At 40.9% G+C, this 21,707-nt stretch overlaps 1 protein-coding gene across 3 annotated transcripts in view; it reads left to right on the plus strand.

Moving 5' to 3' along the window:
* tfg (trafficking from ER to golgi regulator) overlaps positions 1-21,707 on the plus strand; it is a 114,907-nt gene that overhangs the window by 68,456 nt on the left and 24,744 nt on the right. For 2 of the 3 annotated variants that reach the window (XM_073045206.1, XM_073045207.1), the window contains exons 5-6: positions 890-1,057; positions 16,669-16,809. In XM_073045206.1, coding sequence (XP_072901307.1) covers positions 890-1,057; positions 16,669-16,809 — 309 coding nt within the window. The remainder of the gene's footprint in view (positions 1-889; positions 1,058-16,668; positions 16,810-21,707) is intronic. The other variant, XM_073045209.1, reaches the window with a different exon arrangement.

Here is a 21,707-nt window from a genome sequence, read left to right on the forward strand (position 1 = left end):
CATTACTTATTACAGATCTTTAGTTTGACTGTTGAGATGAATGACCAGTAAACTTATTCAGGAACATAAGATCCTGAGAGAATTGACGGGCTAGATGTTGGGATGCTTTCTCTGGTTGGGTAGACTTAAGATCAGAAGAAATAGGAGCAGGAGTAGGCCATCCAGCCCATCAAGCCTGCGCTGCCAGTCAGTAGGATCATGGCTGATCTGAACAAGGGACATAACAAGACAAGGAGGCCTGTCTTCTAAAACTTAGTACTTAAAACTTTTCTTCTCCAAAAGCATGGTAAATCTCTGGAATACTCAGTTCCACTGAGTGGTAGAAATATTTAAAATGGACAAATAATTGTTGAATGGAAGTTCAGAGGAGTATGGCAAAATGACATAGAAGATTGGTTAAGCCCAGCATAGATTAGCTATGATCACGTTATATCTCAGGGCAGGATTGTTGGGTATGATCTTTTGTTCCTATTTTCTTGTATTTCTGTGCATTAAGATTGATGATATTTTTTGTAGAGACGCACTTTAATGACCTTTAACCAGTTTAACAGGTTGCAAGAATGATTTCCATTATTATATGGAATTGCATCTAAGCCGCTAATAACGATGTGATCATAGCATATCAGTAAAGCTACGTGACTAGTTTATGAAGGAGTTCAGCATCCAGCAGTGTACAGATATAACCAACAAAGAGTGAAATGTGTGTCATACGCCTATAATCTTTTTAAACACTCTTTTTCCCACCATTATTACGTTTCTTTTTTCTTTATTTTGGTTTGCAGTTTTTAACAAAAGCTGCTGAGAAATCTGGTTGTAATCCTGATATATTTAGGTATCAATAATTTAATATATAGTGAAGACGCATTTTTATTATTGTGCTTTGTTATAGATGCAGTTGATGGAAGGGATGGAAAGGCTGTGGCACCAGACTCTACAATCAAGCAGCCAGTTCCTGTTAGTGCTGCCAGTATGTCTGCCTTTGATCCTTTAAAAAATCAAGATGAAATCAACAAAAATGTTATGTCATCATTTGGCCTGACTGAAGACCAGGTCTCTGGTAGGTTTCTTGAATCAGCATTAGGGCAGTAATTAAAAAGGCAGTAATTCAAACAGTTTCAGTAGTTGCAGTTTTAAAAGTACACAGGGCCAGCTAAAGCAAATAGATTCATATTAAAATAATTCTCAAAGTTAAATTTCAAGAAATTTGATGAAGTGAAAATACAATAACTAAACATGGCAGTTGCTGAAAACCTGAAAGAGTAATTGAACTTGTTGAAGTTATACAGAATGTATTTAGAGAGAGAGTTAAAATTTCAGGTCAATTCAACAGTTGTTATAAAGAGTTAAAATTCTGAGCAAAGAGGAATGAGAAGAGTGAACAAAGTAAATGTTTGCAACAGGGCTACAACATAGGAAAGAAGAAGAAGAAAGCCCTTAACTCCTATGGAGTCATCCGGATGCCGTCGTGACAGCGTTCTTTTAGCAGGCTTTTTTGTTTTTACGAGGCTGAGTTGCTAGCTTGACGCTGAACCCAGCACGGATGGAAAGCATGCAAGGGAGCCGGCTGGATTCGAACTCAGGAGCCTTTGCTCTGAAGTCTGGCGCTGATGCCACTACGCCACCGGCCAGCATGCACTGTAGGAAAAGTTAAATGATAAAACTGTGATGGAAAGTGGGGCAAGTGAAGAAAGAAGATGTCAGTCTCGGAGGTGTAAATTTGAAAAGCAGAATTACTGCTCAACATCAACAGAGTAAAATGCTGTGGACGAATGAAATCCAAGTCCTTTGTTTCTGAAACTCTCGAACTGGTTATTGAGTCTAGAAGAGTATACTGTGTCTTAATGGTAAGTGAGCTGCTATTTCCTGAGCATGGGTATTGGAAAAGTTATGGAGTCAGGGTCTGAACTCAGAGTCAGGTTTAGTATCACTGATGTATCTCATGAAATTTATTGTTTGTGGCAGTGATACAGTGCAAGACATAGTTATTGTAAGTTACAAAAAAGGGATAATGATGTAGTGTACATGAGTTCATGGACCATTTAGAAATCTGGTGATGGAGGTGAAGAAGCTATTCCTAAAACATTGAGGGGGAGGGGTCTTTCAGGCCCCTGTACTTCCTCCCTGATGATGATAATGAGAAGAGGACATGTCCCAGAAGGTGAGGGTTCTTAATTATGGATGCCACCTTCCTGAGGCACCACCATTTGAAGATTCCTTGATGGTGATGAGGGCTGTGCCCATGATGAAGCTGGCAGAGTCTACAACCCTCTGCAACTTCTTGTGGTCCTTTGCGTTGGAGCCTCCATACTACTTAGTGATGCAACCAATTGGAATGCTGTCCACTGTACATCTGTACAAATTTGTCAGAGTTCTGGGTGATGTATCAATTCTCCTCAAACTCATAATGAGGAGTTTACTGGTGTGCCTTTTGTGTCATTGCATCAATGTGTTGGGCTGAAGATTGATCCTCCAAGAGATTGATGTAGAGGAACTTGATGGTGCTTACCCTTCCCATCACTGATCTCTCAATGAGAACTGGTTTGAGGACTTTGCATTCCCGAAATTCACAATCAGTTTCTTGGTGTTGCTGACATCAAGTCTGAGGCTGTTGCAGCACTGCTCGCCTGCTGATCTATCTCACTCTTGTAGGCCTCCTTGTCACTTTTGAAATTCTGCCGACAATAGTTATTTGGTGAATTTATTTTGGGTGTTTGAGCTCTGCTTAGCCATACAGCCCTGAGTGTAGAGCAGTGAGATAAGCACACATCTTTGAGGTGCACCTGCATTGGTTGTCCGCAAGGAGACGTCATTACTGATTCACACTCACTGTGCTCTCCCAGTAGGGATCCAGTTCCTGAGGGAGCTACAGAGGCCCAGGTTCTGAAGCTTGATGGGATGAGGTATTGAAGATCAAGCTATAATCAAGAAAAAGAAGCCTGATTATGTTTTGAGAGTAGGAGAGCAACGGGGAATTAAATTGACAGGGATCAGGAAACTCAGGATAAATTGTTCAGAATGTGGTCTCCCCAGTAGAGAAGACTGTAATGCAAACTGTGGTAGGTATGCACATGCAAATTGTTGATGCATCTGGAAAGAGTACTTTGTGGTTGGAAGGATAACCATTAAAAGACAAGGGATTTCATCTTGGAAAGGAAGGATGGCTGGAGGAATGTGTGTTGATGTTGACAATGAAATGAATTTTTTGGTAGTGGTATTATGGTGGAAATGTCAAAAAGACAATGGGAGATCTGTTAAATGTGGAGGCTGATGGGATGAAAGGTGAAGGCAGGGGATCCCCATTGTAATTCTGGAAGGAAGGTGAAGGTGTGTATTACGATACGTGGGATATGAAATGTGGTTGAAATACGAAATAGAATGAAAGTAGTCAGTTGAAAACCAGTAAAGATACATCAGAAGGATATTGATGGAAGAAACGTGAAAGAGACTAAAATGCTTATAGTGGAATAGGGTGCTTCCTAAAAGCAGGCCACAGGGGGTGTGAAATCTGGGTGGCTGTAAAATTGTCAATTTTAGTTGTTAGCCACTTCCATACTAAAAAAATTGGATGTTCTACAAATGACAATTAATCCTTTTTTTTCAATAGTTTTAAAGAAACTGGAAATCTAGCTCATAATTCTGTTCTGTGATGGCATCCAGAGAATCTTTAGTATGTTCAGGTGAAATGGTTTGCTTAAGTAATTGAAATCTTTGCATGTGTTAGCTGTGATAAATAAAGCAAGTGAAGTTGTCTTCCAATGGCAAAAGTTTTGCAATGGAAAGAAAATCATAAACAGTTTTATTGACTGAACACAGAGAGATTATGCTGGCGAAGTACATTAGATCCTTGGCTTAATACTGTTTGACTTTTTATTTATTTCTTTGGCAGTAAAACTTATCTCTTAATTGTATCTGAATGGGCGTTGAATTTGCGTGATCTCAAGTTGCATTCTGAGCTCTTTTGTAGGTTTGTGTAAAAGATAATTTATTTTCACCTAATTTTTATATAGTTTTTGCTTAGGCTAATTAGTGGATTTGTCAAATATGACCAGGCACTGTAATAGATCAACCTTGGGCTGGCACAGAACTGTGACCTGGCAGAAGTCTAGCTGTAGGGAACTCTGGAAACTTTGCAGCAGAATCATTTTTGGTTAAAATTTAGAGTCACAAAATGGATCTACTATTTACACTTGTATTTGCACTTCGATTGTCGAGTGAGACAGTATTCAGTGCAGTGTACATACAAAGAACCTGCTGAAAGTTTGGCTGATAGTTTGAACAAATCAATAAGGCTTCATGTGTTTGCTTTCTTAATATCATTTGAGAACTCTTGGCAGTTGGATTGAGCCAGATTTTTAGACTGTCATTTGGGGAATTATGATTTTGCTTTGCTAAGATTTTGTGGGAATGTGCAACAGGTGCTAGACTCCCTTCTGAAAATGTGTTACCTTTAATTCCCTTTTGTCAAAATTATACAGTAATATAACACATTTTCCAATGAACCATCTATATTTAAAGAATTTGAATGTTTAAAGGGTGCTTGGGAAGTAGGGCCTGATGAGTTTAATGGCAGTATGGAAAAGATCACTCAGTGAGTCAGATGCTGAACTGTTGGGATTGCAGAATAAATAGCAACAAATTTTCAGAATTAACTCTGTGTTTAAAAATAGGTTTGCATGGAGGTATTAGAAAGATTGAATGCAATTAAGTAGGTAAGTCAACGGAACTGGATGGGTAGCATCATTGGATTTTGAGTGGAATAGGGAAGGAAATCACAAGGGTACTGACCTTAACCTTTCTCTGCTTGCGTGTAGGAGTGGTTCCAGAACTTCAAGCCATTTAGTTTAACCAAACTGATGGGAGAGAATTTGTAAGTGCTATTCAGGGTAGGATTAATGATAGAGGTTTTTGAGGTAACAGATGAATTTGGAGAGCAAAACAGCTATTGTGTTCATGAAATTTTAGAGAGCTATGGTGCCACATTATCAGCAAATTGAAGTTTGTGGCGTATAAGAGAGTGGTAGCATGAATGTGAATTTGGATGAATTCCAGAGGGTCATGAAGCTTGATTGTTTTTTCAGACTGGTAAGAAGGGAGTAGTGGCGTTTCCTAGGGATCAGTGTTGAAACCACAGCCTTTTCTGATTTATATCAATGATCAAGACTTGGGGGGTGCTTGTCACAATTTCCAAATTGATGGATGGCACAAAACCGGCAAGGATTGTGAGCTGTGAGGATACTGATAGACCGCAGCAAGATATAAGCAGGTGGAATGGTAGTTGCATGGCAGGTGAATGTTAAAGTGGAGAAGTCAAAGCAGTATAGAATCTGTTCTAAAAGAGGTGCAGGAGCAGGGAGATCCTTCTGAAGAGAATTAAAAATAACAGGCCATTTGGCCCATCAAGTCTTCTGCGATTCCATTATGACTACTATGTTAACCCAGGTGTAACAATAGCAAAACAAACTCCTTCCTACCCCCCCCACCCCATCCCCCATGTGATCACCAACACACACTCTCAGTGCCCGCTGATCTTGGAGAGCACGGGTCTTCATTTCCAGTGGCCCAAACTTTGTCCTTGGGGATCGCTGGAGTCCAGCATTTGGATCTGTTGACCAACTTCACGCCTCTGGACCTACCCCACAAGGACCTGCAACCTTGGGTGTCTTAGGTCCTCATCCTCGGGTCCTGCCGACCTCTGCCCTTAACATCGGATCTCTGGTCTACATCCTAAGCTGACCCAACTTCCTTCCTTGGATCAGTGGCCTTTGACGCTGTACTGGCTAACCTGGACCCTGACCTCTGGCCTCTGCCCTGAACTTTCTATGACTTTTAACTCTCCCTCATCCATGACCCATAACTCCCCACACTGTTTCTAAAACCATGCCCACAAACTTAAAAAAACAATAAATAAAGATTCTCTTCAATGTGTTTTGAACAAACTTGCATTATGGACATGTGCCATTTAAGGAAAACCATTGGGAACGTACTAACATTGTATTTCATCAGAAAGCAGTTCCACAGAAAACAAGTGGGGGGGGGGGGGGGATTCTGGAGGAGAAAAACTAATCAATTCACTATGTCCATTTTTAAAGTCCCTAAGCAAGGAAATCTTTTAGAATGACTTTCACTTGACTTGAAGTTACTGACCGCAGTGTCTCAAGGGACCTGATGTAATGTCAGTGGATTTATTATTGTCTGAACAACAGACCTTCAGCTGTGTATGTGGAAAAGTTTTAAAAAACCACAGATGCTGGAAATGTGAAAGAATAACAGAGTATTCCGGAAACAGCAGGACAGGCAGCACCTGTGCAGAGAACATTTGGATTCAGTTTGCACATAAAAATTTTTATTCCTTTCTTATGATGACCACAGATGTTGCTTACTTAGGATTTCCAACTTTTTCTGTCTCATTTCAGCTGCGCATGTTGTGTTGTATTAGACTGTATCAGCTGCTACAGTTTCTTGGGGTGATAATATTTGCATTCTTGATTTTTTTTATTCAGCAGAGATGAGGAGGATTTACTTTAGGCAGAGAGTGGTGAATCCATGTAACTTGTAGGAGCCATGTGTCTGTTCGCTATGTGCATTGTATTCAGTGTTGCAGGGTTTATTATGGCAACTAGTCATAGTAGTGGCGGTGTGGTAAAAGTGAAGGGAATAAATTACATATTCTTGCTTATTTCGTGGCAGTTTGTAGCTGGAGACCGGCAGAGGTCGTATCTGTTGCTGACCACTTAATTTCGCTGAGGTAATGCTTAACTGTATGTTTGCTTATTGCTAATAAAGGATCAAATAAAGGATCCAACTTTTGGAGCAATCATTGGAGCTCTGTGTGCATCACACTAGTATAACAGTCCATATGGTCACAGGCAAGCGGCAATTGTTTTGATTTTGGATTAGTTTTGCTGCCCGAGGTAAGCCGTGAAGGCCAAGACATTGGGTATATTTAAAGTGGAGGTGAGGGTGAGAAGGCAGGAGAGTGGTATTGGAAAATAAATCAGCCATGGTGAAATGATGGAGCAAACTCATTGGGTCAAATTGCCTAACTTTGCTCTTGTATCTAATGGTTTTTTGGTTTTATTTTTGGTGAAGTAATCATTTCTATAACTACTTTGTGACGGAGTGGAGAGTGAAGTTCCCTGCACTTCATACTACTATAGGCAACATATGTAACCCACTGTTTAACTTATTTTCCTTCATTTCCATGCCAATATATATTACTATTCTGAATGAGCTTACTGAGTATTGAATAGTCCAGAAGGTGTCTTATTGAAAATTGCTGGTAACTTTAGAACCATATATCCTTCACTCCCTGACAATAAACCACAATCTGTAAGGATAGACACCAACTCTTTTGCCACAATTATCTTCAAAATTGCTGCTCCACAAGACTGCGTCCTAAGCCCCCGATGCTACTCCCTACAATTGCAGATAATACTGTCGTGGTGGACTGTATTTTAAATAATAATGAGTTGGAGTACAGGAATGATATAGAGAGCTTAGTGAGATGGTATCCTGACCATAATGCTTCTCTCAGTGTCAGCAAAACAAAAGTGGAGGGGGCGGGGGGACGTGCAGGGGATGAGAACAGTGCACAAGCTTCTGTGTGCGTTAGTACTGCTGAGTTAAAGCAGGTTGATGCTTTGGCCAAGTAAGCTCACCAGCATCACCTTCTTCAGGAGGCTAAAGAAATTTGCCATTTCCTCTTTGACCCACTTCAATTTCCGTTAATGCTGCAGAGAAAGCATCCTATCTGGATTCAGCACAATTGCCTCTGCCTATGACTCGAAGGAGCTACAAAGAGTTGTTGGCATACCTCAGCTCATCACAGAAATTAGACTTTCTTCCATGGCAACACAGACAACATGCTGAAGGAACTCAGTGGGTTAGGTAGCATCTATGAAAATGAAGTCATCAGGCTGAAACCAGTTTTCAGGACTGGAAAGGAAGGGGAAGACACCAGAATAAAAAGGTGGTGGGAGGGGAAGGAGGAGAACTAAAGGGTAATCGGTGAAGCTAGATGGGTATGGGCTGGAGAGGAAGGAATCTGATAGGAGCGGGGAGTGAACCGTAGGAGAAAGGGAAGGAGAAGGTGATAGGCAGGTGAGAAGAGGTAAGAGGCCAGATTGGGGAACAGAAGAAGAGGGGATGGGTAAGGAACATTATTTTTTTACCAGAGGGAGAAATCAATATTTATGTCATTAGATTGGAGGTTACCCAGATGGAATATAAGGTGTTGTTTCTTCATCTTGAGGGTGGCTTCATCGTGGCACAAGAAGAGGCCATGGACTGACATGTCAGAGCAGGAATAAAAAGTGGAATTAAAATGTTTGGCCACCATGAAGTTCCGCTTTTGCCGGATGGAGCAGAGGTGCTTGATGCAGCGGTCCTCCAATTTGTGATGGGTGTCACCAATGTAGGGGAGGACTTTTGTCCATTTATCACAAGATCCTTAGCCAAAAGAAGCAGAATTAGGTCATTCAGCCCATCAAATCTGCTCTGCCATTTAATCATGGCTGATTTATTTTCCCTCAATCCCATTCTCTTGCCTTTGCCCAGTAACCTTTGATGCCCTTAATGCACCTTTGATTTTGAATTCATTCCCCATTTAGAAAATAGTCTACTCCTTTATTCCTTCTACCAAAGTGCATGATCATAACTGTATTCTATCTGCCACTTAGTCTATTCACCTAATCTGTCTAAGTCCTTCTGCAGACTGTCAAATATGCAGATAGTGAAAAAGTTGTGAGGTATCAGAGTTGGTTGGCATCAGCATGTCTTGAATGGCACTTTTCACATCATGTTGTACATAGAAGAAAAATAAGAGGGAGAAGAAGAGAAGATTCTTGGTCATCTGATATAGTGTCACACAAATGAAATGTGATACCTTTGCAAGTGATTCTCTAGTTATTAATGAATAAGCAAATATATTACTAGTAGAGCCCTTCAGTTGGGCAGTAGTGACATACTGAAAGAGAATGATGTCATCAAGCTGTCACAAATTCTGATGATAAAGAGGGATAGTCTGCCTTTGTCATAGGTATAGGGTGTAATTTGATTAACTGTATGTTTTTGTATTGAGCCATGGATTAACACCTGATTTGAGGAAGTGAAGGAAGGAATTTAAAAAAAAATAGTTGTGGAGATTGAAAGTGAAAGTCACATAAGGACTTTGGCAGTTGGAGACATGGGTGGTTTGCAAGGATGGAATGGTCAAAGGTTTTCGGTTGCGAAGGCAATGATTATGGATTGGAAGGAGGATGTGACAGTACTTTAAGAGAGAGAGAATAATTAACAAATTCATCTGCCAAGCAGTGAAACTGATGGAATGTTATTTAGTGGCTTTCAGCTTATGGAAAACGAAAATTAAGTTACATGAACAAAAAACAAACTAGAAAATATGTTTAATTGTGTAAACATGAATGTCTGAAATATTCACTGATTAATTACAAAGTCCAGTATAAATTTAATTTGTCCCTTTAAAAAAAAAGGTGGACCTGTGTAACCCTAGGATAAAGTACTTCTGATTATGGAGGAGTATGGTGGAATGGGTTTGACATCATGAATTAAAATGACAGTACAAGTAAGATATCCCAGAATCAGGTTTATTATTATTGTCTTGTGATGTGAAATTTGTTGTTTTGTGGCAGGGCTACTGCGGAAAGACACAAAATTACTACAAATTACAAAATATTAGTGCAAAAAAGGAGCAATGAATTAGTGTTAATGGACCATTCTGAAGTCTGATGACGGGGGGAAGAAGCTGCCCCTGAATCATTGAGTGAGTGTCTTCAAGCTCCTGTACCTCCTCCCTGATGGAAGTAATATGAAGAGAGCAGGTTCTGGCTGGTAGGGTTCTTAATGATGAATGCTGCCTTCTTGAGGCATTGCCTGTTGAATATGTCCTTGATGGTGAGGAAGCTAGTGCCCATGATGAAGCTGGAAAAGATCTATAACCCTCTGTAACCTCTTATGGTGCTATGTATTGGAGCCTCCATATGATGTCTCCAGCCAGAATGTTCTCCACTATACATCTAGATATCTGTGACAGTCTTTCATACCAGATCACATCAAAATTTGTACTAAACTACAGCATGCCTTTTTTGTGATTGCAGCAATGCACTAGGCCCACGAAAGGTCCTTGGAGATATTGACACCAAGGAACTTAAATCTGCTCACCCTTACCACCACCGATAGCGACTCTACCAACTGAGGAGTACACAGAATCAGTGACCAGCTACATCAGCAAGTACATTGATGATGTTACTCTGTCCAAGACCATCACTACACCCGCTAACCAGAAGCCATGGATGACCGCAGAGGTGTGTGCGCTGCTGAGGACCCGTAACTCTGCTTTCAGAGCAGGCGACAAGGGAGCCCTAACAACAGCAAGGACCAAACCGTCCAGGGCCATCAGAGGGGCAAAGCGTGCACATGCCCAGTGAATCCACAGCCACTTCCAGGACAGCGGCGACACGCGATGCATGTGGAAGGGCATCCAGGACATCAATTGCAGGACAACATCACCTGACTGTGAAGGTGATGCCTCCCTCCCAGATGCACTGAATAACTTCTACGCTTGTTTTTAGGCGGAAAATGACGTGGCGGCGAGGAAGTCCACCTCTCCTACAAATGACCAGGTGCTGTGTCTCACCGTGGCTGATGTGAGGAGAACGCTGTGCAGGGTCAACCCACAGAAGGCTGCTGGACCAGACAACATTCCTGGTAGAGTGCTTAGCGGATGTGCAGACCAGCTAGCAGATATTCTCACTGACATCTTCAACATCTCCCTGATCAGCGCCACCATTCCAATGTGCTTCAAGGCCGCCACCATCGTCCCCCAAAGAAGTCAATAGAATATAGACAATAGGTGCAGAAGTAGACCATTCGGCCCTTCGAGCCTGCTCCGCCATTCTGAGATCATGGCTGATCATCTACTATCAATACCCGGTTCCTGCCTTGTCCCCATATCCCTTGATTCCCCTATCCATAAGATACCTATCTAGCTCCTTCTTGAAAGCATCCAGAGAATTGGCCTCCACTGCCTTCTGAGCCAGTGCATTCCACACCCCCACAACTCTCTGGAAGAAGAAGCTTTTCCTTAACTCTGTCCTAAATGACCTACCCCTTATTCTCAAACCATTCCCTCTGGTACTGGACTCTCCCAGCATCTGGAACATATTTCCTGCCTCTATCTTGTCCAATCCCTTAATAATCTTATATGTTGCAATCAGATCCCCTCTCGATCTCCTTAATTCCAGCGTGTACAAGCCCAGTCTCTCTAACCTCTCTGCGTAAGACAGTCAGGACATCCCAGGAATTAATTTTGTGAATCTATGCTGCACTTCCTCTACAGCCAGGATGTCCTTCCTTAACCCTGGAGACCAAAACTGTACACAGTACTCCAGGTGTGGTCTCACCAGGGCCCTGTACAAATGCAAAAGGATTTCCTTGCTCTTGTACTCAATTCCCTTTGTAATAAAGGCCAACATTCCATTGGCCTTCTTCACTGCCTGCTGCATTTGCTCATTCACCCTCAGTGACTGATGAACTAGGACTCCTAGATCTCTTTGTATTTCTCCCTTACCTAACTCTACACCGTTCAGATAATAGTCTTGTTCTTGCTCCCAAAGTGGATAACCTCACACTTATTCACATTAAACGCCATCTGCCAAGTATCTGCCCATTCACCCAGCCTATCCAAGTCTCCCTGAATTCTCCTAACATCCTCATCACATATCACACTGCCACCCAGCTTAGTATCATCAGCAAACTTGCTGATGTTATTCTCAATGCCTTCATCTAAATCGTTGATGTAAATCGTAAACAGCTGTGGTCCCAATACCGAGCCCTGTGGCACCCCACTAGTCACCACCTGCCATTGCGAGAAGCACCCATTCATCGCTACCCTTTGCTTTCTATCTGCCAACCAGTTTTCTATCCATGTCAATATCTTCCCTCCAATGCCATGAGCTCTGATTTTACCCACCAATCTCCTATGTGGGACCTTATCAAATGCCTTCTGAAAATCGAGGTACACTACATCCACTGGATCTCCCTTGTCTAACTTCCTGGTTACATCCTCGAAAAACTCCAATAGATTAGTCAAGCATGATTTACCCTTGGTAAATCCATGCTGGCTCGGCCCAATCCTATCACTGCTATCTAGATATGCCACTATTTCATCTTTAATGATGGACTCTAGCATCTTCCCCACTACTGATGTTTAGGCTAACAGGGCAATAGTTCTCTGTTTTCTCCCTCCCTCCTTTCTTAAAAAGTGGTATAACATTAGCCATTCTCCAATCCTCAGGAACTGATCCTGAATCTAAGGAACATTGGAAAATGATTACCAATGCATCCGCAATTTCCAGAGCCGCCTCCTTTAGTACCCTAGGATGCAGACCATCTGGACCTGGGGACTTGTTAGCCTTCAGTCCCATTGGTCTGCTTATCACTGTTTCCTTCCTAATGTCAATCTGTTTCAGTTCCTCTGTTACCCTATGTCCTTGGCCCATCAATACATCTGGGAGATTGCTTGTGTCTTCCCTAGTGAAGACAGATCTAAAGTAATTAAATTCTTCTGCCATTTCTCTGTTTCCCATAACAATTTTACCCAATTCATTCTTCAAGGGCCCAACATTGTTCTTAACTATCTTCTTTCTCTTCACATACCTAAAAAAGCTTTTGCTATCCTCCTTTATATTCCTGGCTAGCTTGCGTTCGTACCTCATTTTTTTCTCCTCGTATTGCCTTTTTAGTTAAGTTCTGTTGTTCCTTAAAAATTTCCCAATCATCTGTCTTCCCACTCACCTTAGCTCTGTCATACTTTTTTTTATGCTATGCAATCTCTGACTTCCTTTGTCAACCACTGTGGCCCCTTTCCCCCCTTTGAATCCTTCCTTCTCCGGGGATGAACTGATTTTGCACCTTGTGCATTATTCCCAAGAATGCCTGCCATTGCTGTTCCACTGTCTTTTCTGCTAGGATATCAGTCTATTTAACTTTGGCCAGCTCCTCCCTCATGGCTCCATAGTCTCCTTTGTTCAACTGCAACACTGGCACCTCCAATCTGCCTTTATCCCTCTCAAATTGCAGATAAAAACTTATCATATTATGGTCACTACCTCCTAATGGCTCCTTTACTTCAAGATCGCTTATCAAATCCTGTTCATTACGCAACACTAAATCCAGAATAGCTTTGTCCCTGGTCGGCTCTTGTACAAGCTGTTCCAAGAATGCATCCCTTAGGCACTCTACAAACTCCCTATCCTGGGGTCCAGCACCAACCTGATTCTTCCAGTTCACCTGCATGTTGAAATCCCCCATAACTACTGCGACATTACCTTTGCCACATGCCAATGTTAACTCCCTATTCAACTTGCACCCAATATCCATGCTACTGTTTGGGGGCCTGTAGACAACACCCATTAGGGTCTTTTTGCTCTTACTGTTCCTCAGTTCTATCCACACAGACTCTACTTCTCCTGATCCTATGTGTCCCCTTGCAAAGGACTGAATCTCATTCCTCACCAACAGGGCCACCCCACCCCCTCTGCCCACATTTCTGTCCCTACGATAGCACGTATACCCTTGTACATTCATTTCCCAGGTCTGATCCCCCTGCAGCCATGTCTCCGTTTTCCCAACAACATCATAGTTACCCATTCGCACCTGAGCTTCAAGCTCATCCGCCTTATTTCTGACACTTCGTGCATTCAGATATAGAATTTTTAGCCCATTTCTCCTCTCTCTGTTTAAATTGCTGCCTATTGTGCTTAACCCAGCTCCCCGAACTCCCCTTGGGCTATATGCCCCTTGAATTTTGTTGTCCTTCCTAAATTTACTTATGCTTTCTGCACATTTAACTCCATGCTCCGTCAGACCATCCCTCTGTACATGTGTCCTCCTTATCACTTGTTTCGCCTCACCTTTCTCTACTACACACTTCATATTCTGGAACCGTGTAGTCCCCACCTGTCCTTTATTCTTCATCTCGTTATCCTCTCTCACATTCTGGATCCCTGCCCCCTGCAAATTTAGTTTAATCCCCGCCCCCCCCCCGATCAGCACTAGCAAACTTTCCTGCAAGAATAGATAGATAGATAGATACTTTATTCATCCCCATGGGGAAATTCAACTTTTTTTCCAATGTCCCATACACTTCTTGTAGCAAAACTAATTACATGCAATACTTAACTCAGTAAAAAATATGATATGCATCTAAATCACTATCTCAAAAAGCATTAATAATAGCTTTTTAAAAAGTTATTAAGTCCTGGCGGTAGAATTGTAAAGCCTAATGGCATTGGGGAGTATTGACCTCTTCATCCTGTCTGAGGAGCATTGCATCGATAGTAACCTGTCGCTGAAACTGCTTCTCTGTCTCTGGATGGTGCTATGTAGAGGATGTTCAGAGTTATCCATAATTGACCGTAGCCTACTCAGCGCCCTTCGCTCAGCTACCGATGTTAAACTCTCCAGTACTTTGCCCACGACAGAGCCCGCCTTCCTTACCAGCTTATTAAGACGTGAGGCGTCCCTCTTCTTAATGCTTCCTCCCCAACACGCCACCACAAAGAAGAGGGCGCTCTCCACAACTGACCTATAGAACATCTTCAGCATCTCACTACAGACATTGAATGACGCCAACCTTCTTAGGAAGTACAGTCGACTCTGTGCCTTCCTGCACAAGGCATCTGTGTTGGCAGTCCAGAATGTTAGTACCGCTCCAGTTCAGGTGTAAACCGTCCCGTCGGAACAGATCCCACCTTCCCTGAAACAAAGCCCAGTTATCTAAAAACCTGAAGCCCTCCCTCCTGCACCGTCCTCTCTTCAGTGTCCTGCCTAAATGACTACCATCCCATTGCACACACATCCATCATCATGAAGTGTTTCGAGAGGCTCGTCATGAGGCACATCAAGACCCTGCTACCCACCTCATTGGACCCCCTGCAGTTTTTGTACTGTCCCAACCACTCAACAGACGACATCATTGCCATCCCCCTCCACCTGGCCCTCACCCACTTGGGCAAAAAAGCTACGTATGTTCGAATGCTGTTCATAGACTTCAGTCCAGCATTCAATACAATCATTCCTCAGCACCTGATTGGAAAGCTGAAACTGCTGGGACTGAACACCTCCCTCTGCAACTGGATACTAGACTTCCTGATTGGGAGACCTCAGTCAGTCCGGATCGGGAGCAGCATCTCCAACACCATCACACTGAGCACGGGGGCCCCCCAGGGCTGTGTGGTCAGTCCACTGCTGTTCACTCTGCTGACCCATGACTGTGCTGCAACACACAGCTCGAACCACAACATCAAGTTCGCCGATGACATGACCGTGGTGGATCTCATCAGCAAGAACGACGAGCCAGCTTACAGAGAGGAGGTGCAGCGGCTAATGAACTGGTGCAGAGCCAACAACCTGTCTCTGAATGTGAACAGAACAAAAGAGATGGTTGTTGACTTCAGGAGGGCACGGAGCGACCTCTCCCCACTGAACATCGATGGCTCCTCAGTAGAGATCGTTAAGAGCACCGAATTTCTTGGTGTTCACCTGGCGGAGAATCTCACCTGGTCCCTCAACACCAGCTCCATAGCAAAGAAAGCCCAGCAGCATCTCTACTTTCTGTGAAGGCTGAGGAAAGTCCTCATCCCCATCATCATCACATTCTACAGAGATTGTATTGAGAGCATCCTGAGCAGCTGCATCACTGCCTGGTTCAGAAATTGCACCATCTTGGATCTCAAGACCCTGCAGAGGTCAGCTGAGAAGATTCGCGGGGTCTCTCTTCCCGCCATTAAAGAAATTTACAATACACACTGCATCCGCAAGGCTAATAGTATTGTGAATGACCCCACGCACCCCTCTTACAAACTCTTCTCCCTCCTGCCTTCTGGGAAAAGGCACCGAAACATTCGGGCTCTCATGACCAGACTCTGTAACAGTTTCTTCCCCCAAGCTATCAGACTCCTCAATTCCCAGAGCTTGGACTGACACCTTACTGCCCTATTGCCTTGTTTATTATTTATTGTAATGCCTGCACTGTTTTGTGCACTTTATGCAGTCCTGGGTAGGTTTGTAGTCTAGTGTAGTTTTTTTTTCTGTGTTGTTTTTTACATTGTTCAGTCTAGTTTTTGTGCTGTTTCATTTAACACCATGGTCCTGAAAAGCGTTGTCTCGTTTTGACTGTGTACTGTACTGGCAGTTATGGTCGAAATGACATTAAAAAGTGACTTGACTTGATTTGACCACCAGCCTCTCGATTTACAACATCAAAATTTTTTTTTACCTTGGGTTTAACTTTCTCTATTGCATGTTCTATAATTAATTAACTAATATGCTAACAAATCCAAGAGACAGAGACATACACACATACACCCAGCCACCCCCTTTTTCTCAAGCTGTACACCCTTCTGCCTTTCAGTTTTGAATGTACCATGGTTGAACAAGCAAATACTTGACAAGAGTGTGGAGGGATATGGGTTCGAAGGTAAAATGTGATCTGTTTTATTTGTCTGTACAGGGGGCGACTTGTTGAATCCAAGTTACAATGTCCCTGTGGTGGACATGTGTGTATATATATTTCTTAAATACTTTGTTAGGATGGGATTGTATTCTAAATGTTGTCCCTCTGTTGAATATCTTTTATCTGATGTATTTCAGGTCCTCCCACTGCCCCAGTCGATGAAAGATCAGGGACACCAGATAGCATTGCCTCTTCCTCATCTGCTGCTCATCAGCCTGGAGCACAACAGCATCAGCAGTCTTACACAGCAGTTCAGCCTCAAGCTGGCCAGATGGAAGGTAAACTTGCTGCTAAATTACACCACAAAGGCTTCCAAAATTTCAAATTAGATGATCTGTGCACTTCAGTTTTAATTTCAGTAGCAAAATTCAGTTATATATGAGAAAGCTTTGATGTTAGATAAGAAAGTAACATCAGACAGTTATAGAAAAGTTAATCAATGTTTTCTAGAAGACTTTTATATTTTTAACCAAGCTTGGGATCCATACATCCAGCTTTCAATTTGGAAGTAAACAGGGCAATAACAATGCAATTAAAATTTCAGCAAAACCTTTTACTATGTGAGAAAAGTATAGTACCTGGGTATATGGGTTTCAGCACCTAAGTTACAGAGAAAGGTTGAACAAGTTAGGTCTTTATTCTTTGGAGCGTAGAAGGTTGGGGGGGACTTGATAGAGGTATTTAAAATTATGAGGGGAATGGATAGAGTTGATGTGGATAGGCTTTTTCCATTGAGAGTAGGGGAGATTCAAACAAGACATGAGTTGAGAGTTAGGGGACCAAAGTTTAAGGGCAACACGAGGGGGAATTTCTTTACTCAGAGAGTGGTAGCTGCGTGGAACGAGCTTCCAGTAGAAGTGGTAGAGGCAGGTTCAGTATTGTCATTTAAAGTAAAATTGGATAGGTATATGGACAGGAAAGGAATGGAGGGTTATGGGCTGAGTGCGGGCCAGTGGGACTAGGTGAGAGTAAGCGTTCGGCATGGACTAGAAGGGCCGAGATGGCCTATTTCTGTGCTGTAATTGTTATATGGTTATATGATTATACCTGAAAATAAGGACCTGGATCTCAAGTCACCTTCTGTTCTATTCTGTTAGCTTTCATGTATGTCATCTCGGTAAGGTTTTCTAGAGCTAAATACTCAGTAAACCAAAGATGTTGTCTTTGGTCATGAATGCAAATGTTCAAACTGTGCTACTAGTCACTCCATATTAGAGGCCACACACATACATTACTTTATCATCACTGCCGCTTTGGACAGATTGATCATGATCCTGAATCCTCCTGGTACATGTTAAAGTGGTTTAAAAAGCCCTAATATAAACAACATGTTCAAATGATGCACATTGCATAGGTGTGTTAGATTCTAATGACTCAATTTTGAAAACTATAAATGCATGTATTTAATCCAATTACAGACCATGAATCAGTTTTGCAATCATTAAATATATGTATGAACTACAATTTTCATCAACCTTTTTGCCTGAGGATAGTTTAATAATTGATGTAATGTTCCAATTTTGAAATTGGATATGGTAAACATAAACACTGCGATGTTTCCTGTTAAATTGATTCTGCCAGTCAGCAAATAATCAGACAGCTTCAGATGTTGAGAAATTGGCATGGTCCAAACAGAATTTTATTGTTTAAAGAAAAGTTTTAGTGAACACTCAGTATGTCACATTATAAACCCTCTTTTAGTTCACATTTAATTTTGTTTATTTCAATTCATGGAAACTATTCAGTGTTGAACATTTAGAATTACCCTCGAATGTAGCGCTTTCCGTTGCTTGTAGCATCTGTACTAATTACATATTTCTATGAATATTCTTTATAAAGAGAAATCTTGCTTTTAACTAGTCTTTATAATTCCTAGGCATCTCAAGTTGCATTACAGTCAATGATCTTGCTTTAATGTGGAGCATTGTTATAAGAAACACTGCGACCAAACCATGCACTGCAGTGTCCCACTAGCAGCATTGTACTAATAACAAGAAACTATGCATTGTAGCCTAATTAAACATTCATCAGAGTACCCAGTGGTTTATCCTCTGCTTTTGAGTAGTGCCATGCATATGCATGTCCCATGTGCTGAAGTGGTCCTCAAATCAGTGGGTCTCCTGACTCAAATCAGTATGCTACCAACTGAGCCACACTTGATTCACATATGCAATCTTGAAAATATTTAATCTTTTTTTGGCAAATGGTAATTTTTTTGCAGTTTTGATTTATTTTGCATTGCAAGGATGACACTGATGCTGTGTTATTCTGCTGACAGTGTTTTGATCTGATTAGACCAACAAATTGACTTAAATCAATGATTTTTAAAAATTGTAAATGTAACATATTTAAATCTACGTTTCAGGCTGTTATTTTCTAAAGGTTTTATTTAGTACACAGTATTGCAAATATTTCATCTCTAGAAACTAAAATATCTAAGGAGTAAGTTCAGAGTTGAACACATTCATTCAGTAACGTTGCATTGATTAAACCTGTGAAAAGATTTATATCGAAATGTACCTCAAATCATTGAAGCTGACTCAACATCGTTGACTGGAGAGGAATAGGAAATTGTGAGAATTGTTTTGTTTTTCTCAGAAGAGAAATGATGAGGGCATATTTTGAAGAAAAAAATTATGGTACATGGAAAGGATGGGATTTATAGTGGCAGGTAGCACTTGACAAGAACAAGGAAGTTGGCTGATCTATTACTCAGAATGAAAGTGACTGTGTGTGAATCTGATAATGAAAGTTCACCAAAACACAGGGACTGGGGGGAATGGTATAGTAGCATCCCTTTAATGATTTTTTGTGAAAAGATAAAGAAATCCAGCTACTAAAGAAAAGCAGGAGCAAATATTTTGTTCGCCATCTGGAATAAACAAGCAAATATACAATTGGAGCACTATCATAATTATTTTGTATTGTGGCAAAAGTATTGTAAATTTATATCCTTGTCTTTTGTAACTTCTAAATATTCAAATAGTTAAGCATTGAAGTTGCATTTTGTGGTGCAAACTTAATATGCTATTTTCCATAGTGCCACAGCTATTATAAGTTTCAGCTGTGTGGTCACTATGTTTATTGTGTTGCGAAAGGACAAATCAACTCGTGTTGTAAATTAATTCCACATGAAAATTGGAAGAATAATATTGTGGTTAAGCTCTCTATTCTGTTGTTTTATATAATGGATTTCTACAATGATTTAAAAAATCTTAACAATTTAAACAAAATGTCAACCATAGCAGAATTGTAAGAAAGCTTTCTATTTGAAGTGCCCTTTTGTAGATGTTCACTTGTTAGGCAAGCTTTGTGAACATACTTGTGCATTGGATATTTTAGCAAAATATGCTCACTGACATCTGTAATTTGTAGCGCTTTATGTGCAAGTTCCTTATGCGCCTATGTTCTACAGGGATCAGTGTTGAGGCTACTGTTTGTCAACCCATCAGCATTTACGCTGGTGACAAGAGTTTATAATTGAAATAAAACACCAGGGGACTAACACCTTAGAAAAGTTGAAATAAAAATTTATACTTGACTGTATTCAAAATTGAAGCATGATATATGCCTCCTCTGAAATTTTATCCCTTAAAATCTGAACGAAGTAGAAGTACAAAACATCATGGAATATAGATGCACATTGAACATCATTGAACACAAACATACAGATGCATTCCATGCTTTTACAAGTTGAAAATAAATTACTGTAATTTATCTCTAGAAGAATAAAATTCAGAAACTGGAGCTTCGTTCAACTTGAGTAGAGCTTTCATCAATTTTGAGAAGCACCAGAGAAAAGTGCAAAGGCATATGGAAACTTCTGTGGGTGTCATTGAATAGATTTGTGTTTTTTAAAAATTAACTCTCTTGAAAGATCAGTAGAAACTGACAGGATGGTGATGGAAAAGTCCTTATTTATGATTATTGCAGAACTAGATGTCATAAATTTTACAAAAGCAAAAATGCTAGAAATACTCAAGGTCAGGCAGTATGTGTGGAATGAAAACAGATTTAATTTTTAAGGTTGATGAACGAAAACAAATGTGCTTCAAGTTGCAGGGAAGAGGAGGATGATGTGAACCAATGTAATGTCTGCTTTACAAAGCACTGGTTAGACTATACCTGGAGTCCTTTGAGTAATTTTGGGCATTACTCTTTAGGATGAATGTGGTATTGGAGGGATTGCAACATAGATTTAGTGGGAAAATGTAAGGTTCAGAACATTTTTTGAAATAATGATGAATTGGGACACATCGGGACCAGTACATTTTTGTCCGATTAATTGGCTGCCCTATTAGCCAGAGTTTTATAGAAATAGTTAAAAATGTATAAAAAGGACTAATGTATAACTGAGTACCAAATTATGTATTTAAATGAAAAAAACAGAACAAAATAGAACACTGCCAATGCTACTACTGTGCTATAAAACTGCGTATTAGTTCTTTATATTTATCAATGGAGTAATTCAACCAGTGCTTGTACAGTATATGGGTTTCCTAATCTGGTGAAGTATGAAATTGTTTGATTTGCACTCCTGGCAGTATCCGGAATCTTCAAGCCTGAATGCTTAAAACCACAGTGAGCAAAATAATTCTAAACTGTCTTACAGCTTTTTTTCTCACCAGCTACCACTGACACAAATCACTGCTTTTTGAACTCAAACAAGCAACTTATATTACAGGTTTCCCCCGCTATCCGAAGGTAAAGCGTTCCTGTGAAACAGTTTGTAAGCCGAAATGTCGTAAAGCGAAGAAGCAATTACCATTAATTTATATGGGGAAAATTTTTGAGTGTTCCCAGACCCAAAAATATCCTGCCAAATCATATCAAATAACACATAAAACCAAAAATAACACAAACATATAGTAAAAGCAAGAATGATATAATAAATATACAGCCTGTATAAAGTAGAAATATTGTATGTACGGTGTAGTTTCACTTATCAGAAATGGGAAGACAGTGAGCCAAAATCGATTTGGAGAAAAAAAATCCACACGTACACGCACGCGCACACAACTGCCTGCACAAGGCTTCACGGTCATGGTAGTCTTTCTTGGGGTAAACACACGTATAAAGCGGGCATCTTTTTTTTGTAAAAGTGAAAATCCTCTTTGGTTAGCGAAAACAGGTACTAATGTAGGTCTTTCGTAACAGTGAGCTGTCATAAAGCGAA

The sequence above is a fragment of the Hemitrygon akajei genome, chromosome 5, assembly GCF_048418815.1.
Source record: "Hemitrygon akajei chromosome 5, sHemAka1.3, whole genome shotgun sequence".
NCBI classification, from domain to species: domain Eukaryota; kingdom Metazoa; phylum Chordata; class Chondrichthyes; order Myliobatiformes; family Dasyatidae; genus Hemitrygon; species Hemitrygon akajei.